We start from the raw sequence: 16,491 nt of genomic DNA, 5'->3' as shown, positions 1-16,491 counted from the left end.
CTGACATGCAAATTTATATATAGCAAAACATTACTGTGATAGGACTGCCTGGAAGTATATATGAGAAGTGTTGAATAATTAGAGGCTGTATAAATACTTCATGTTGAGGTTTCCACGGATCTGTGAGCAGCTGCTTCACGCTCCACCACCAAGCATGTAGACTCTGGACCTGGACTTGATGAAATCCCTGCATTGGATTGAAATGAAGGTCAGAGTTTCTGACCAGGCTGAGGAGCCCCAGCTTTATGACACTGTGGAATTTACTGGACCCCTGCACTGCACTGCACTGGGCTGATAACACATGTGATTGATAATATAACAAACTCTGTGCCTGTCACATTGCAGGTCACACTTTCCAACAAGTGACACTTGGAACACATGAGGGCTTCGTCTGATTAGTCACTCACAGGCATTCAAACTGAAGTATTTGATACATCATTGCTTTTGAATTTCTGCCATGTATTCCATAGCAAACTACTTTTTTTGTCAAATGTGTGTATATGTGTCAATGTGTGTATATGTGTATATGTGTCATCCTAACTCTTCCCTGTATTTAATGCATGCAGTAATGCTCATATAAGAGAGGGGGTGTTTTACATACAGAGACTGTATTTAGAATTGCCACGGTTTAACCCTTTCATGCACGGCTACCTCATATTAGGATAAAGAAAAAAAAAAAAAACTATTTTAGTTTTTATATGGGGACATATGGAAGACGCAACTGCATGGTGACATATGCCATTTTTTTCCTAATACAAAGCAATGGAAAAACATTTGATTTTTTTTTAATTGAAGAATATATTTGTTCTGTGTCCGAAACTACTTTCAAATTTGTTTTTTTCAATATTTCGTGTAAGAAGGGATTATTAAATCGTTAAAATAAAAAAACAAACAAACATGTGATTCTGAAACTCCGCCTTGCCCTGTCCCTGTCCGCATGCTGGTAGGACACTGGAATGTGTTTTATTACCAGCACAGGCCTTCCAGGGATCGTCGACAAAGAAAACAGCTGCTTGCACCTCACCTACGTACCCGCACCTATGCGAAGCAAAAACACTGTAGGGACAGGCTAGCCCATACCGGTCTTGAACCAGAAACTCATAACGCAGATCGAAGTTTGAACACGGGTTACAATCTAAATGCAATAAAGAAACAAATGAATAAATTAATACATTAAATTAAATTTAAAAAATGCTTTGTTCTTAATTACGCGTCACAGAAACACCGTTCTGTAAGGTCTAGCAAACAGAAAAGGTGTTATTTCAACCGTAGTGTCTGTGAAACTATAAATGCTGCGCATTTGTTGAAAAGATAAAAAAAATAAAAACAGCAAATCTTGAATCCGGTCACTTACAAAAAAAGCCATTAAAGGACACTTTAATTAGGATCTGAAAAACATTACAAGTGAACAAACTCCTTTCTGTTCTGAACTCTGATCCTCTGGGATATGCTTAGACGGTACCACGTGAACTAAAGGAGGGGTCTCCAAACCTGCACACCCACTAAAAGTCATGCCTGTAACCAGACCCCGGATACATTTTGGAAGATAAGCGCACAGACTTTTCTTGTCAGATGTTTTTTAAAGTTTGAGCTGTAAAAGCGAGATATGGGCTGTAACTGATTAAATACGTGAATGTTGTAATCACCCGTGCAGTCTTTATCTGCGCCTGAGAATTAGTACACATTTTACCACTGTTAGCACGCCAGACCTCCGTCAGATCAGAGCGGACCAGTGTGCAGCTATGTCAGGGGACGGGACCGATCAGCGAGCGCTCCAGTATGAGCAAACTTTGGTAAGTGTCTGTGATGCATTGTGTTGCAGGGTGTTGCTTTGGAACCGCGTTCTGCAAAAACAAACAAACAAACAAACAAACAAACAAACAAAAAAACCCCAAAAAACAAACAAACTGGAACACTTCATTGCTGGTGGCGCTGCTTACGCGGATAAAGTGCACGACCACTAACAAGAAAGAAAGTGCATTTTAAGGAACTGAGCTTGTTCTTTTTAAGAGCGACAATTCAGAGTAAAGTGACATCGTCCAGTGAGGAGAGACGTGTGTTTGGAGTTTGTTTAGGTAATTTCTGGAGATCTACAGTACTGACGTTTTGTTCTTGAATGCTGCGGTATCTTTAATGTGTGGAGTGCAGAGTTATCGTTTTCCTTTTTAAAAATGTTATCTCAATACCTGTACAACTCGGTATGAGACAACAATCACGGCTTTGTTAATTAATTAATTAATTAATTAATTAATTATCATAGCTAAAAACACTCCGCAATGTTTTATGATAACGATAGTAAAGTCAGTGGACACCTGTAATTAGCAGCGCAGGTGTCCTGCCTTATCAGTATGCATTGCAGAGATACTAATGGCACACTGGACACCGCTAATACGCTGTGTATCCTATCTGCCATCCTCTACAATGGGTTATTTGTCAATACTCAATGTGGAGTTATCATGAGCGACAGGAACCGAATAACGCCATCGGATTGTTGCTGCTGCATTGTATATTGTCGTGGCTTGTGTGTTACTGTGTGTCGTGCATGCGTTTCCTAAACGCAGGCGGTATTGTTGCAACATGTTCGCATAAACTCACTAGGTGTGTGTGCGTTTCTGCCGGTGTCTCTTACAGCGTCGCTGGGGTCGCGGATGGGCTGAGCGTCTCTGTTTGAGTTTGTTGGTCTGCGGGCTCTGTATGTAATTGGCATTTCGCAGCGAGACTATGGATGCTAACTCAGTGCCTCCTCAGCGCAAAGCTTGGCTCCACGGAGTCTCTTTAGATGAAGTGCTTTTTTTTTGCAGTATTGTAGTCTGTATATTTCTAGTGGGGTAGGTATTATTTATACTTGTATGTAGTGCCAGTATTCCATTCATTGCAATGGGCTGAAGTGTTGTAGCACCATGCCAGGTGGCTTGGTGGGTAAATGACCTTATCTTTTAGCAGGGAGCAAGATCTCCTTTACACCTTGAGTGCTGCAAAGACAGAGCTTATTTAGCATGGCCAGGACACAAGTCCCTCACTGCACTTAAACCACGCGTGATTCAGCAACACACACAATGCTCAACGCCAGGGCAAGCAGAAATTCTGAACTTTTAATACTGGGATTCAGCCAGCCCACCTTTAGCCTGTTGCTGAGAATGTTTTTGCAGTTGTTAATGTGTTCAGTTTGGGATACATTATCAAAGAGGCTGTTTAAATTGTGCATGCACCATTGCACAGCAGTGTAGCTGCCAGGTGTATTTATTGGTATTATCCTACAGTTGTGACAGCAGATTGTCACAGTTTAATTCTTTGTAATTTGATAGCTTGTTATCTGTGTAACACAGATAGCTTAAGTGAAGTTGCCATTTGCACGCATTGTAACACTGCCACACTGTCTTCTGAAACAATAGGCGCCCTGCACAGCACACAGTAAGAGGACTTTCCCACAATTCATTGTTGATAAATGAGGTGTGGTCAGTAAGCATTAAAGATAAATAAAACCCAGTTTCCATTCAGCGTGATGTGTGTTGGTGTGTAGCCATGTGTGTATAGATTATTTATTATTATTATTTATTTCTTAGCAGACGCCCTTATCCAGGGCGACTTACAATTGTTACAAGATATCACATTATTTTTACATACAATTACCCATTTATACAGCTGGGTTTTTACTGGAGCAATCTGGGTAAAGTACCTTGCTTAAGGGTACAGCAGCAGTGTCCCCCACCTGAGATTGAACCCACGACCCTCTGGTCAAGAGTCCAGAGCCCTAACCACTACTCCACACTGCCTCCCCTTTATAGATGCATGTATATTATTGAAAAGCCTGTCTGGGGATCCATGAGTGACATGGTAAAGACACGACTGAGGGCTGTGCAGTCAGGGGAGTGTATAAATACTAAAAGAAACTAGATACATTCAGTTTCACTCTGCATTCAGTGTTGAAATTGCAATCAGGGAAGCGCAGGTTATTTTTGCGGGTCAATTACTTTTGCTTATATGCACAGCCTCAGAGGATTCAGGCTAACAGGACTCAAGTTCCCAAATCCTCAGTGTGTTCTGCATCAAATCGGTTGGTTAGTTAGTTATTGAAACTGCTTAGGTGTCATTTTCCCACAGATACAATAGGGATGCTAAGATGGGCATGGCAGTGAAGAGGCTGAGAATGCTGCTCTCACACCCTGCCCTGAGTCTGACACCCTGCCCTGAGTCTGACACCCTGCCCTGAGTCTGACACCCTGCCCTGAGTCTGACACCCTGCCCTCACACCCAGCCCTGAGTCGAGCTGGGCTCGTCTGCATTTGTGGTTATAGAGCTCTTAACCTCCTCTCATCTTACCTCTCCGACAGCGGAAAGGACAGATTCCACAATGGCAGGGCATTACACAACACTGCGTGTTACTTAGGCTACCACTATCTGTGGATTTAATTACAGCATCTTCTAAAAAATAACCAATGTGATTAAGGTAACCTCGGCTTTTTATGCAGCACTACCTTGTATAATTGCACGAGCGATCAAAGTTTCTGTTATCGGTACGTTAATAGCAGCTGTACGGATGTTTCCTGGTTGTAGCTTCGCCACATAGTGCAGTTGCATTTCAAATGAATGTAACAGTTTGTGAGTAATTGTTATTTCTCAAACTCTAATTTAAATAATGAAAATGCACTGAAGAGATCCGAGTGGCTGGTTTTCAGGTCCTTGCTTGACCAAGGGCTCCTGTTTTAGTCATGCAGCAGTGGTATTAAGATCACGTTGTGATTATTATCAGAGAACTTGCTATGTCACCAAATAAAGAAAATGAGTTCATATAAAGAGCAATGGAAATATTGGCTTTGGAAACAGAAGCCCCACCATAAGGAAGTCACGTTACTTTACTCACAGTGCATTTCCCCTTTTTGTCAGCCTACTGTACTACTTCTATGAAATTAATGTTGCAGCTTCCGAGCAAGGGCTGCTGTCACAGCGTCGCATTGCCACACTGGCTGAGCCTGACACATTCAAACTGCAATCTAGTCCCAGTTTCACACACACGCTTGTCTGTGGGGGAGTTTGACTAATTGTTCCTCTCAGAAGACTCATTTCCAATGGAAAAGTTTGGGGAGTCACTGATGTAGTTCACTCAGGGCTCTGGTGTAGTTTGGGAGAATTGGGCATGTCATTTTATCCTCTAGTTATTGTTTTCCATTGACATCAGCGCAGTGAGATTTCTATTTCATTTGCAGGTCCTGTTAGCTCCGAGTGGCTGTGTAAACTTGCACACGATGTTGTGTTGTCACAGTACTGCATATACCATATTTGAGAAAGAAAAGGATGTAATGCTGCTGGGATTAGTCCTTGTTCACAGCTTGTAAGATACAGGCAGCACCACAGACAGGTCAAGACCAGCACTAACCTGGAGACTGCAGTGTAAGTGAGGAGGGCTAGCAGGACTGGGGAGTTGTCACTACCACGCTGCTGTTCTTCGCTCTGCAAACGTACAGCAGCTAGGGATCGGAAGTCTCTTGAGCGTTTTCTTTTCTTCGAGTTGCTCAGTGTTTATTTATCCATGTGTGGACTTGCGTCTGAGAGTCCTTTGGGTTTCCTTGGCTGTGGGAGCAGATTGAAGAGCAATGGTTTCACCAGGACCCTGTCATTGTGCTCAATGCATTTCCAACGTGCTGCTGCCACGCTGTGCAGCCTCGGGCTAGTCTGCACCTCCCTTTACTCATTGCACCCTGGAGTTCACTGATCGGTTCACTGTAGGGGTGCCATCCTCCCCCCTGAATAATGCTTCCTTTTGAATGAGCTGCGCTGTATGTGTGGAAATTCAAATTAAGAAACAAAATGTGTCAGCAAAAGTCAAACAATGAAAGATAATGTGCATGGAAATCAATACCTGAAGTTGAACAATCGGAGTACGTCATAATTACACTTCGCAATTAAAAGGACTCTGCAAAGGTGTGTGATACTGGCACCTGGGCAGGCTGCTTGCACACATGGTGAGGAGGTTTCTGAGACGGCAGGTTGTTTGCACACAGGGTGTTAACTGTGTGGTTTCTAGCATGCTTGGATTGCCTGGACAGCTCCCTGTAACTACCATAAGAAACAGGAAAGTAACCAACGCCTGCTTTCAGAACAGAAGGAATCAATTAACAAACAGACTACACACACACACACACACACACACACACAGTCATGTTTTAGTATAATGCTGCAGCTCCTGGTTGTCAGTCTAGGTGTATCGCAGCAGTTCTGTACCCGATTCTCCTCCAGCTGTGTAACTGGCATGCCAGAGCCTCCGAGAGGCAGCCCACTGGCCCCCAGCTACTGCCTCTCAGTCTTGTGTGAGAATCCTTATAAAATTGGAGCACGCGATATTACGAGTCACAGAGAGCGAAGGCCAGGAACTGATTTGATTAGCTGCGCTTGTGTAATTTATAGCACCTTTACATTGTAGGCAGACAATAGAGAGAGAGAGAGAGAGAGAGTATTGTTTTTTAGTTTTCTTTGCTGAATGCTTTTTAATATTTTGTATTTCCTCACTCTTGTTTTACCCTTCTCCGGTGGTGGGTTGTTTGTTTGATGTCTAGTTTTGCTGTGTAGGTATTCTTACTGCATTGAGCATTAATCGCTGTTATCATGGCAGCTTTGCACTCTGACTGTGTTGCCTGTGTGTGGCTAATCGGCTGCTAAGCCTTCGAGGGGATTAGCTCATCTTTGCAGCTTGTTACAGGAATTACTTTTTCATCTCCATTCGTTTGTGTGTGCTTGTGTGTGTGCATGCGCGCGTGTGTGTTTGCGTGCATGTTTGTGTTTGTGTGTGTGTTTGTGTGTCTGTGTGTGTTTGCGTGTCTGTGTGCGTGTGTTTGTGTGTGTGTGTGTGTTTGTGTGTGTTTGCGTGCGTGTGTGTGTGTGTGTGGGTGCTGGCATTGCTGTGTGTTTCTGGATGCATGACTTCATTCTATTGAAGAGCCCACAGACTGGGAGCGAATGTTTTCTTGTTTGCAAGAGCCTACTGTCATCACCTGACAGTGATACCAGGGGCTCGCTGCACGCTTTCTCAAGCCAGGCAGAGAAGTGGGTTTTATTACCTACTGTACATACTGATGCACACAACAGAAAGTCTTAGTTTGTCCGATGACTGGTTGGGAAATTGCTTTTTTAAATGGTGCATCTTTAACTTTAATTGTAGTTTGGCACGTACAGTATTGTGAGACTGGGATATTTGATATCTGTCCCTGTAGACTGGACATTTTGGGTGCTGTAGTCACAGACATTGCTGTTGCAAACACAGACTGAGACGCTCTCCCACAAGACAGATCCAGAATTAGAAGTCAATTCTAATGCGAGGAGCTGGAGTAATCGCAGAGCCAGGGAAGCTGCAGGCAGGCAGGCAGTACAGAGTCGCGTTATTGCTGATTGGGTCATTAGCTTTGTATTGATTCTGTATCCAGGAGTCAAGACTGTGGCTTCTTTTACGCTGATGATTGTGAATCAAGCCGATCATAAACAAGACAGGATTAATTACTGTACACTCTGCTTGTTCACAGCCAGCCCCATCATTTACAATAAATCCTCTCCAGGGATGTCTGTGCGTTTGCTGTGGATTTGGACAGAAGCCCGACCCTATTTTTAGTGCTCTTCCGGAGCTCCATGGCAGTGAGAAAGAGAGTTAGTGAGCATGTCTTCAACTGGACAAGTGCACAGAACCCTTCAGGCACTGACCTCACAGCACAAACCTGCTCTTTGCCTGTCCCATTCCTGTCATGTCTGGGGTGATTTGATTTTGTGATTTTTTTTATTTTTATTTGATCACGCTTCCATTCTCTGCAATGATTACCGAGCTGTCCATCGCTGCATTTGAAAGTTTTGAAAGTGTAACATTAAGTTCTGTTTTAAAAACCTGCTGTTTGGATTTGGGGAAGTTTTGGGACTGTTCTTTCCATGTGGCTCTGTGCAACAAAGCTCTAGTAAGGTATCTAACAATGTGCTGGGTTAGTTTAGTAAGGGCTGAGCATTCTGAATTGTTTGTACAGTGCAGATGGGAAGGCGCTCAGAATCCCAACAGGCTCACACTCCAGTCTCTCCTGCTTCTTGTCCCTGGAGGCTGGGTTTTCAGTCCAGTTTAGACCCCTTAATGATTCAGGGAAGTGTATAAAGCCTCTCTAACCGTGTTTAACAAGCCTAGGCTGAGTGAAAGCCGAGCCTGTTTACACAAGAGGAGTAAGAGGTTACACAGTCTCACTGAGCTCAGATCCATTCGGAAGGGTCGAGCCCAGCTCAAGTGAGGGCATTAAACATGTTTTGTAGTTCAGTAAAAACTGAAATCAAAGTTTACCACTGTACTTTAGTATTGCTCAATTTAATTGTGTGTTTCCCAATGTTATACTATGCATTTATCACCTGGTTTGACATGTTTTTTTAATATGGCTTACATTACCTCTCTGTGCTTTACAGTGCTTTAACAATAGAACGACCAAGGCAGTCATTTAAATTTAAGTTGCGGTGCGTGTGTTTAAGATACAGAGCTGTGCTTTCCTGGCTTTTCCTAAATATATGTACTCATTACCCTGACAAAGAAAGAATTGTGTAGCTGCAAAAATTAGCGCGATAAAGTACTGTCATACCTATTCCGACCTGGAGCGGTCAAATTGACCGATACATGTAAAACACATTAAACAATGAATTTTTTTTTCATCGTTTCAGTTGTACAGTTTTGTATGACATTATATAACTGTATATACACATTTATTCTAATATTTGTTTATTTAATTTGGTACTGTTTTTTGAGGATGCGCGTTATGTAATATGTCTGTATATAAACACATTTCTGTTCAAATGTGTGTGCGTGAGTGTGTGTGCGTGTGTCCCTGTGTGTGTGTGTGTGTGTGTGCGAGCGCGTGTGTCACTGTGTGTGTGCGTGAGTGTGTGTCACTGTGTGTGTGCGTGTGTGTGTGTGCGAGCGCGTGTGTCACTGTGTGTGCGTGAGTGTGTCCCTGTGTGTGTGAGCGTGAGTGTGTGTGTGTGTATGTGTGTGAGCGTGTGTGTGTGTGTGTGTGTGTTCTTTATGATTTTATGTTCTCTGCTCTACTGGGCAGCTACTATATGTTTTGATGTGATTATACATACACAATGGTGCTAAGCAGTGCAGCTTCCATTAATTAGCAGCAGTGTGTGGTTGAGAGCGCGACCGTCCTGACATGAAAGTGTATGAAGATGTGAATGAAGGCATTGTGTTCCAGCGTGCCGTGGCAAATCTGCAGCTAAATGAACTGTGTGTTCTTTCAATTCAGTCCTGGTGCTGGCTTGTCAACCACTCAGTCCCACCAGCCTGTTTAACCCATAACTTCAGCCTCTGTACTTTCATATACCAGGGATGAGAATAAGACTCCAATGCATAGCAGTTTGATCCATTCCTGGTTTTACTATGAGTTTAATAAGACACACCTTAGCTTGTTGCCTGTGACACTGCTCTGCAATAGGAGTCATGTGATACTAGTTTAAAAGGGAAACTTTCAATCACTATGACACCTATATATAGCACTAGCACAGATTTAACATTCAGGAGAGACAGGCAGGCAGGCACCTACCTACCTCCCTTCCTTTTGTCTTCATTGTTTTCTTCCATACATTCTTCCTATGCATGCTCGTATTGCACAAGTCTGCTGGATATAATTTTGTCTGATTCTTGAGGGCTGTCTTGTGTACCCTTACCTGTACAGTCCAGTCTGGATGGGGAGGCACAGTGAGTTTGGGTGGTTGTTGTATCCACTCCAGTCTGAATGGGGAGGCACAGTGAGTTTGGGTGGTTGTTGTATCCACTCCAGTCTGAATGGGGAGGCACAGTGAGTTTGGGTGGTTGTTGTATCCAGGCCAGTCTGATTGGGGAGGCACAGTGAGTTTGGGTGGCTGCAGTATCCACTCCAGTCTGAATGGGGAGGCACAGTGAGTTTGGGTGGTTGTTGTATCCACTCCAGTCTGAATGGGGAGGCACAGTGAGTTTGGGTGGTTGTTGTATCCACTCCAGTCTGAATGGGGAGGCACAGTGAGTTTGGGTGGTTGTTGTATCCACTCCAGTCTGAATGGGGAGGCACAGTGAGTTTGGGTGGTTGTTGTATCCACTCCAGTCTGAATGGGGAGGCACAGTGAGTTTGGGTGGTTGTTGTATCCACTCCAGTCTGAATGGGGAGGCACAGTGAGTTTGGGTGGCTGCAGTATCCACTCCAGTCTGAATGGGGAGGCACAGTGAGTTTGGGTGGTTGTTGTATCCACTCCAGTCTGAATGGGGAGGCACAGTGAGTTTGGGTGGTTGTTGTATCCACTCCAGTCTGAATGGGGAGGCACAGTGAGTTTGGGTGGTTGTAGTATCCAGGCCAGTCTGATTGGGGAGGCACAGTGAGTTTGGGTGGTTGCAGTAACTCAGTGTTGTAACAGAACAGGATGTGATGTACTGATCTGATCTTGAGCATGTTATGGTTGAAAGCCACACTCAAGAATACATTGCTGTCTTCAATTTTGCTGTCAGTTCGGTGAAAAGTGAGTTGAACAGGATTTTAGCCAAGAACAGTAGATGTCATCAGCAGTCAGACAGCCTTTGCTGCAGCGAGTTTCTAAATGATTAATTGATCTTGAGCGTAGGGTCAAGTAAATCATTTAGGACCTGAAACTCTGTGGCCTGTTCTACAGAGTAGTTTCACCAAAAAAAAAAATTCTAATATTTACCCATACAAGCGTCCATTTATAAATGATTGATATACAATGGTGATGATTGATGTGTAAAGATTTCTGCGTCACTGTATATTTATTCTCAGTCTGTACTTTGTGAAAGTCCTGTATTGATCAGAGTACCTGTCTGTCTGTCTGTACAGTGTCCGTGTCTGTGATATTGATCTCTTCATGGTCGTCCTCGCTGTGTGTGTCTATCTTTCCTTGTCTGGATAGCATCTCTCCCTTTCCTTACAGTGCTTTTTGTATCTTGAAGTTCTGCGAGAGCCCAGTCTGCTGTCCTACATGCAGTCTGTAGCTCCGACGGGGAGATGCCCTCTGCTGATTGTGGTTCAATGAACAGTGGTGCGCGGAGGTGATGAAATGAAACAGTGATCGTTGCAGAGAAGGATTTCACCACTCTGCTGCTGGCCTGCTCTCAGTGTTAACTCTTTAATTGCACCAGAGCCTGACGAACCTCTCGGACCTCCCAGACACAGCAGTATACATATGCTCGCCTGCTTGCCTGCTCGGTAATGGAACTCTCTCTGCTGCTCAGTGTAGTCCTTCTTCCCTTCTCGGGTTTGTATGGAAGGTGCTGGAGAGGATGTCCACGTGTTATTAATGCAACATGGCCAGCACAATAATGCACAGTAAAGAGAGTGCTGTGTGCAGGTTTAGCTTCTGATCCGAAGCCTGAGGACGGGGTATGGAAAACCCTCTTAGAAAATCTGAGGGCTTTTGTTTGTTTTGTTAGCTTTTTTAAATTTTTTTTATATTTGCAATTTCTATAAAAATGACATTCCTGTGACACCTGCTTGAGAGAGAGGATTTACTTTTTACGGAAGAGTGCCAAAACAGAAGGTAAATTCCTAATTTGGAATTACCTGAAATCTGGGATAATAGACTACTGATGTTTCTGAGAAAAACTGCAAGAATTCTTCTGTTCCGAAGCAAGTTGTGAGCGGTTTGTTTGGATTTGATGGAAATAAGCAGAATCAGCCATAACATGTGTTGGGTGATTATTATTAACCACCTTCTTCTGATGAATCTGTATGAAGCCCTGCCAGTGTAAATGTCGAGCGGTCTGGCTCGGAGGTTAATTTGCTTTCATGTGACGTCTGGGAGGCTCATGTGAGCAGAGACTCTCACTGACTCTCTCCTCTCTCTAAACGTGATGCGCATCTCAATTTCTGCACGCTCCTCCCGACGTGGCAGAACTCGAAATGTTTACATTCAGCGAGATGCAAATAACCTGCAGCCTGTCTCTGGGACTGAGAGGCTGTTTGCAAGAAACCACTCTGGCTTCCAAAACACGTAAACTGGGGGATTCAAATGAAAACAAACACTAGATTGTGAACGCAGCTGCAACAATGACTGTTGAGTTCCCTGACATTTCAACCCATTTAGTTCTGGCTGGGACCAAGTCCTGAATCTGACCAATCTGTTCTGTTAACCCTGTCTGAGACCTCGGGGCCACCCGTCTCCCCATATCCCTCATGATCATCACATTAATGAAACAGGGTGCATTAGTTAGGCAGTAAGTACTGACGCAGGGTTTATCGGCTTTATTATTATTATTATTTGTTTATTTAGCAGACGCCTTTATCCAAGGCGACTTACAGAGACTAGGGTGTGTGAACTATGCATCAGCTACATCTCACCCGAAAGACGGAGCATAAGGAGGTTAAGTGACTTGCTCAGGGTCACACAATGTGTCAGTGGCTGAGGTGGGATTTGAACCGGGGACCTCCTGGTTACAAGCCCTTTTCTTTAACCACTGGACCACACAGCCTCCTAGTTCTTTAGGTCTCTCCTGGCAGAGCTGTGCTCGCAATTCCTCAGAAAGGCTGTTGGATCGCTGAGCTGGCAGTTCCACGGATCCTTTTGCCCCACAGTTCTGGTAGAGCAGCTCTCTGTTCATCTGTGTTTATTATTCAGCGGCTGATAGAAAGGCTGTTCCGGGCTGTGCCAAGACGCCACAAGAACACTATTTATAAACCAGGGCTTCGTCCCCAATCACGGGGACAGCTCTGCCAAAGAGCCCAGGACTGGAAAGTTAACTGACAAAGAAAGACCTGTACAGTGCATGCTGCTCAAAGGACTTATTCTGAATTAAGAAGGAACAGAGTGCTAGAGATTTAAAGAGTTGCGGTCATTTAGAGAGTGATTTTTAGGTATAAAACTGGGAATGCCGAAGCTGAAAAAGAGGCAATTGATGGGTGGTAAAGTTGATATCTGGGTTAAAAGTTTTTTTTTTTTTTATGTAAAAGATTCAGAAAGCTTTGAGTATTGGTGATGAGAAACGCATGGTAGGTAGGTACATGCGTGAGAAAAGGTCCCAGGATTGTGATTAGGTGACAGTGGTGGACATCCCATCCATCCATCCATCCATCCATCCATCCATCCAGCCTACCTTCAACACTGACACACAGCAGTTACACCATACAAACATGAAGTTCTTTAACATGGATAAGTTACAATGAATGTGTTTGATGGTGTGAGCATTCAAAGTGTATCGTTGAATAAAAACTCCCTTTAGGACTTCAGTGCGGTATGAGTCATGGCAGCGCAGTAAAGTCAGACTTTGGAGCTGAAGGTCCTTATAATAACTGTGCTGCAGTGCAAATGCGTTTCTGACTATTCAAGACAAAAGCATTCAGCCACCTACTGCCTGCGCTCCCACCTCGGACAAGACCCTGTTTTGACAATTCCCTTTTGTTTCTACGGATTCCAGTCAGCATCCCACGCACGGACGCACGGACACACGGACGCACGGACACACGGACGCACGGACACACGGACGCACAGACACACGGACGCACAGACACACGGACGCACGCAGACACACACGCAGACAGGCACTGCATTCCCTCCGTTCGTTCAAGAGTTAGCGGATGTGTTCGACAAAGAGGAAAGAGAGAAGGCTGAAAAAACGGAATGACTTCCCCAGCTTGACAGATTGGCTATAATAAAACACAATGGGCCATATTTTCAAAGCATTTATCGCAGTCCTTAATTCAGTCCTGTTTTTTTTTTTAAAGAAGTTCGGTAAATATAAATTTAGAAACTTCAGGACCTTCATCCACCAGTCAGGTAGTTGACCACAGAACTTCCAGATAAAAAAAATAAAAAGTAAAACAGAAGGAAAATAAACCTGTAAATTTAAAGATTTAAAATGTTTGACATAACAATAAAGGCTGCTTTACCTTTTTCTAATCGCAATAAAGTCTCCTGATTATCAGGCATCACCTTGGTACCTGAAGTCTTACCTCCCAGTAACACATTGCAACCCTGGGGGCTTCCTGCTGTACTCGCACTTGCATACATTCAGCATACAGTATATTAATTACCCATATGAAAAATATTAATTGTGTCCTTCTCTCTGCTCTTTTAAAAGAGAGCTAGATGCTTAGAATTCCTAGGGCAAAAAACATCCCACCTATTCAAGTGTACAGTTTTGATGTAGGTGGCGGCATTACAGTATTCCCTTTAGCTGGTTGTAAAAGCCAGGAATGAGTAGGTTTTTAAAGAGTGCTAGTGTAGGCGAGGTAGAGAAGAGCAAAGAAAAGCAGGCTTTATCCAGCCAGATCTCCAGTCTGTCGGCACAGCTCTGGAGAATGCCAGTGGATATGTGTTGCCTGTGTTAATCGGCTGCATATAATGACCACCAATCGATACAGTCCCTCGACCGGTCGTTATAAGCGGGTTTGACAGTACTCTATCTTTCTGCTGAACCCTGGCCCGGGGCATTGTGTCTCACTGGATCAATGCACTGATTCACATCTAGATACAGTAGCCTGTGTGACTCAAAGACATGCTTTTGTGATTGATTTGTAAGGCAGCTGTTGGCAGCAGCAGCAGCTATGGGCTGTGCTGTCTTCACCTGTCAGGCAGTCAACAGGCAATTGGAAAGAGTTTGTTTTTACAGTTTTAACTCTTCAGCGACCTGATAAGTAAGCTTATGTGTCTTCGGGGATGCTGTGTGGAACACAGGCAGTCAAACACTCTGACCGGTAATGCAATGACTGACTTTTCTGTGAGCGATTGGGCTCCAGTAAGGGTCCTGTCATGTCCTCCCAGCCCTTATCTTCATAAAGATGGAGAGAAGTTTGAGTTCTCTTATGATTATACTATGTATTTACCAGAGTCACCAGACCTCTATGGACTACACAGTGCTTACCTGTGCTTTGCCAAGCTTGATCACACTTTGATATACTGTTAATAATGGAAACCTTATGAAGGGTTGTTTGGCATGTGTGAACACCAGTGACCTGGGCTTTAGAACTGGTAACTTAATTAACACATTATGCTGCACGCCTTTGTGAACTAAACACTCGCTACGCTGCAGACAGTGTGTTAAACCGAGCAGCTCAGATAAGTGATGTTCACTTAATTGACTCTGAAAATGAATCGGCGCGTTCCTGAAGGCTTATTACTCAAAGTGCAGAGACGCATCTAAACGCCTGTTGAGAGAGTAACTGCTCCCACACAGTGGAGAAGGAGCCAAGACTGCTGTCCTGTATCATGGAATCTTCTAAACATTTAGACATTGCTCTGAACCTGTAGAATTCTGGAATTTACCAGAGTTCTGTAGAATTTGAATGCTGCATTAGTTCCGCAATGTCCGGGGATTCCAGCACGAATGTATCCCTTTCCAAAGTGAATGCAGACCTCGGGAGAGTGTTGGGTGTGCTGAAATATCTATTTCTGGAATGCTCAAAATAATAATAATAAATGAATGCCTTAAGGAGTCATGCTTGTCTTGTGGGTGTTTCTAATCCACTAGTTATGTTGTGGGTCCAGCTGGGAATGCTTAGACAAGCATAGCCTTGTTTTTACAGGCTCCCCCTCTGCAGCTTGTCATATTTTCTCTTTATCCACAGTTCCAGATTGCACAAATTACAGAGAAATCATTGGTTAAGTTCACAGTCTCTTTCTATTTATGTCAGACTCCTGCGAGTTCGGGGCGATGCAAGATTTAAACCAATATTACTTTAAAGTCATGCAGTTCCCTTCTGCAGAGGGTTGAGGGTCGGGGGGGAGGGGGAGTTTCACGTCTGAAAGGTCTAGAGAAAAGGACAGGGGTGAGGGTATGGAATGGGTTGCCTAGTCGTGTTGTTAATGCTGAAGAATTGGGATCCTCAGCACCAGATGATGTTTTGAGATCAGCCAGCTTCTAGGAGTATCTGAAAGTAATGGGCTAGTCCACTTCATTTTCATTATTAAAGCCCCCTTGGTATCCCTGGCTGTGTCTGCTTGCATGGTGTCTCCATGGCGCTGCGCCTCCCGGGGAGCTGGGCACTGCGCCTCCCGGGGAGCTGGGCACTGCGCCTCCCGGGGAGCTGGGCACTGGAGCTGGACAAGGCTGGTGGCTGAGGTCATGACTCGGCACCACAGAGCCGATCTGTGACAGTCAGATCAGGGGGTTTAGTGCATTGCTTCACTCTGCCCTGTTTGCAGGCACTGCAGTGAGAGCGCATTAGGCAGCAAGGGACTGATGGCTTTAATAGGATTAGTATGACGAAGGAAATGAGCTTGGGGCTTTCTCATTGTTGGGCGTTCTCAATCAGGTGACTGGTTTTGTTAGTTGAAAAAGTTCAGTAGTTTATTCAGGTTGGGAAGTTTCATCACTGTGCAGTTTCAGGAGTTTGACTGCAGGCTAGCCAGCCTCCTGCTGCTGCTGCTTTAGCCGATAGCTGCATATCTTGTATATGCCTGGCCTTATCCCAGCTACTCAGAGCCCCGGTGCCCAATTAAACACACTGAAACGCTACCGAGCTGTTACTGTATATACAGCTTGGGGGTTGCTACAGCCCTGTACAG

General features: G+C 44.2%; 1 protein-coding gene across 4 annotated transcripts in view; it reads left to right on the top strand.

The window, feature by feature from the left end:
• Positions 1–1,366: 1,366 nt before the first annotated feature.
• Positions 1,367–16,491, top strand: part of LOC117417169 (chloride channel protein 2-like) — a 123,111-nt gene continuing 107,986 nt past the window's right edge. The window contains exon 1 of one of the 4 annotated variants that reach the window (XM_059034242.1): positions 1,367–1,793. In XM_059034242.1, coding sequence (XP_058890225.1) covers positions 1,743–1,793 — 51 coding nt within the window. In that variant the 5' untranslated portion in view covers positions 1,367–1,742. The remainder of the gene's footprint in view (positions 1,794–16,491) is intronic. The other 3 variants (XM_059034241.1, XM_059034244.1, XM_059034243.1) reach the window with 3 other exon arrangements.

This window comes from Acipenser ruthenus, chromosome 12 (genome assembly GCF_902713425.1).
Source record: "Acipenser ruthenus chromosome 12, fAciRut3.2 maternal haplotype, whole genome shotgun sequence".
In the NCBI taxonomy this organism is placed as follows: Eukaryota; Metazoa; Chordata; class Actinopteri; order Acipenseriformes; family Acipenseridae; genus Acipenser; species Acipenser ruthenus.
This window is presented reverse-complemented; position numbering and strand designations above follow the sequence as displayed.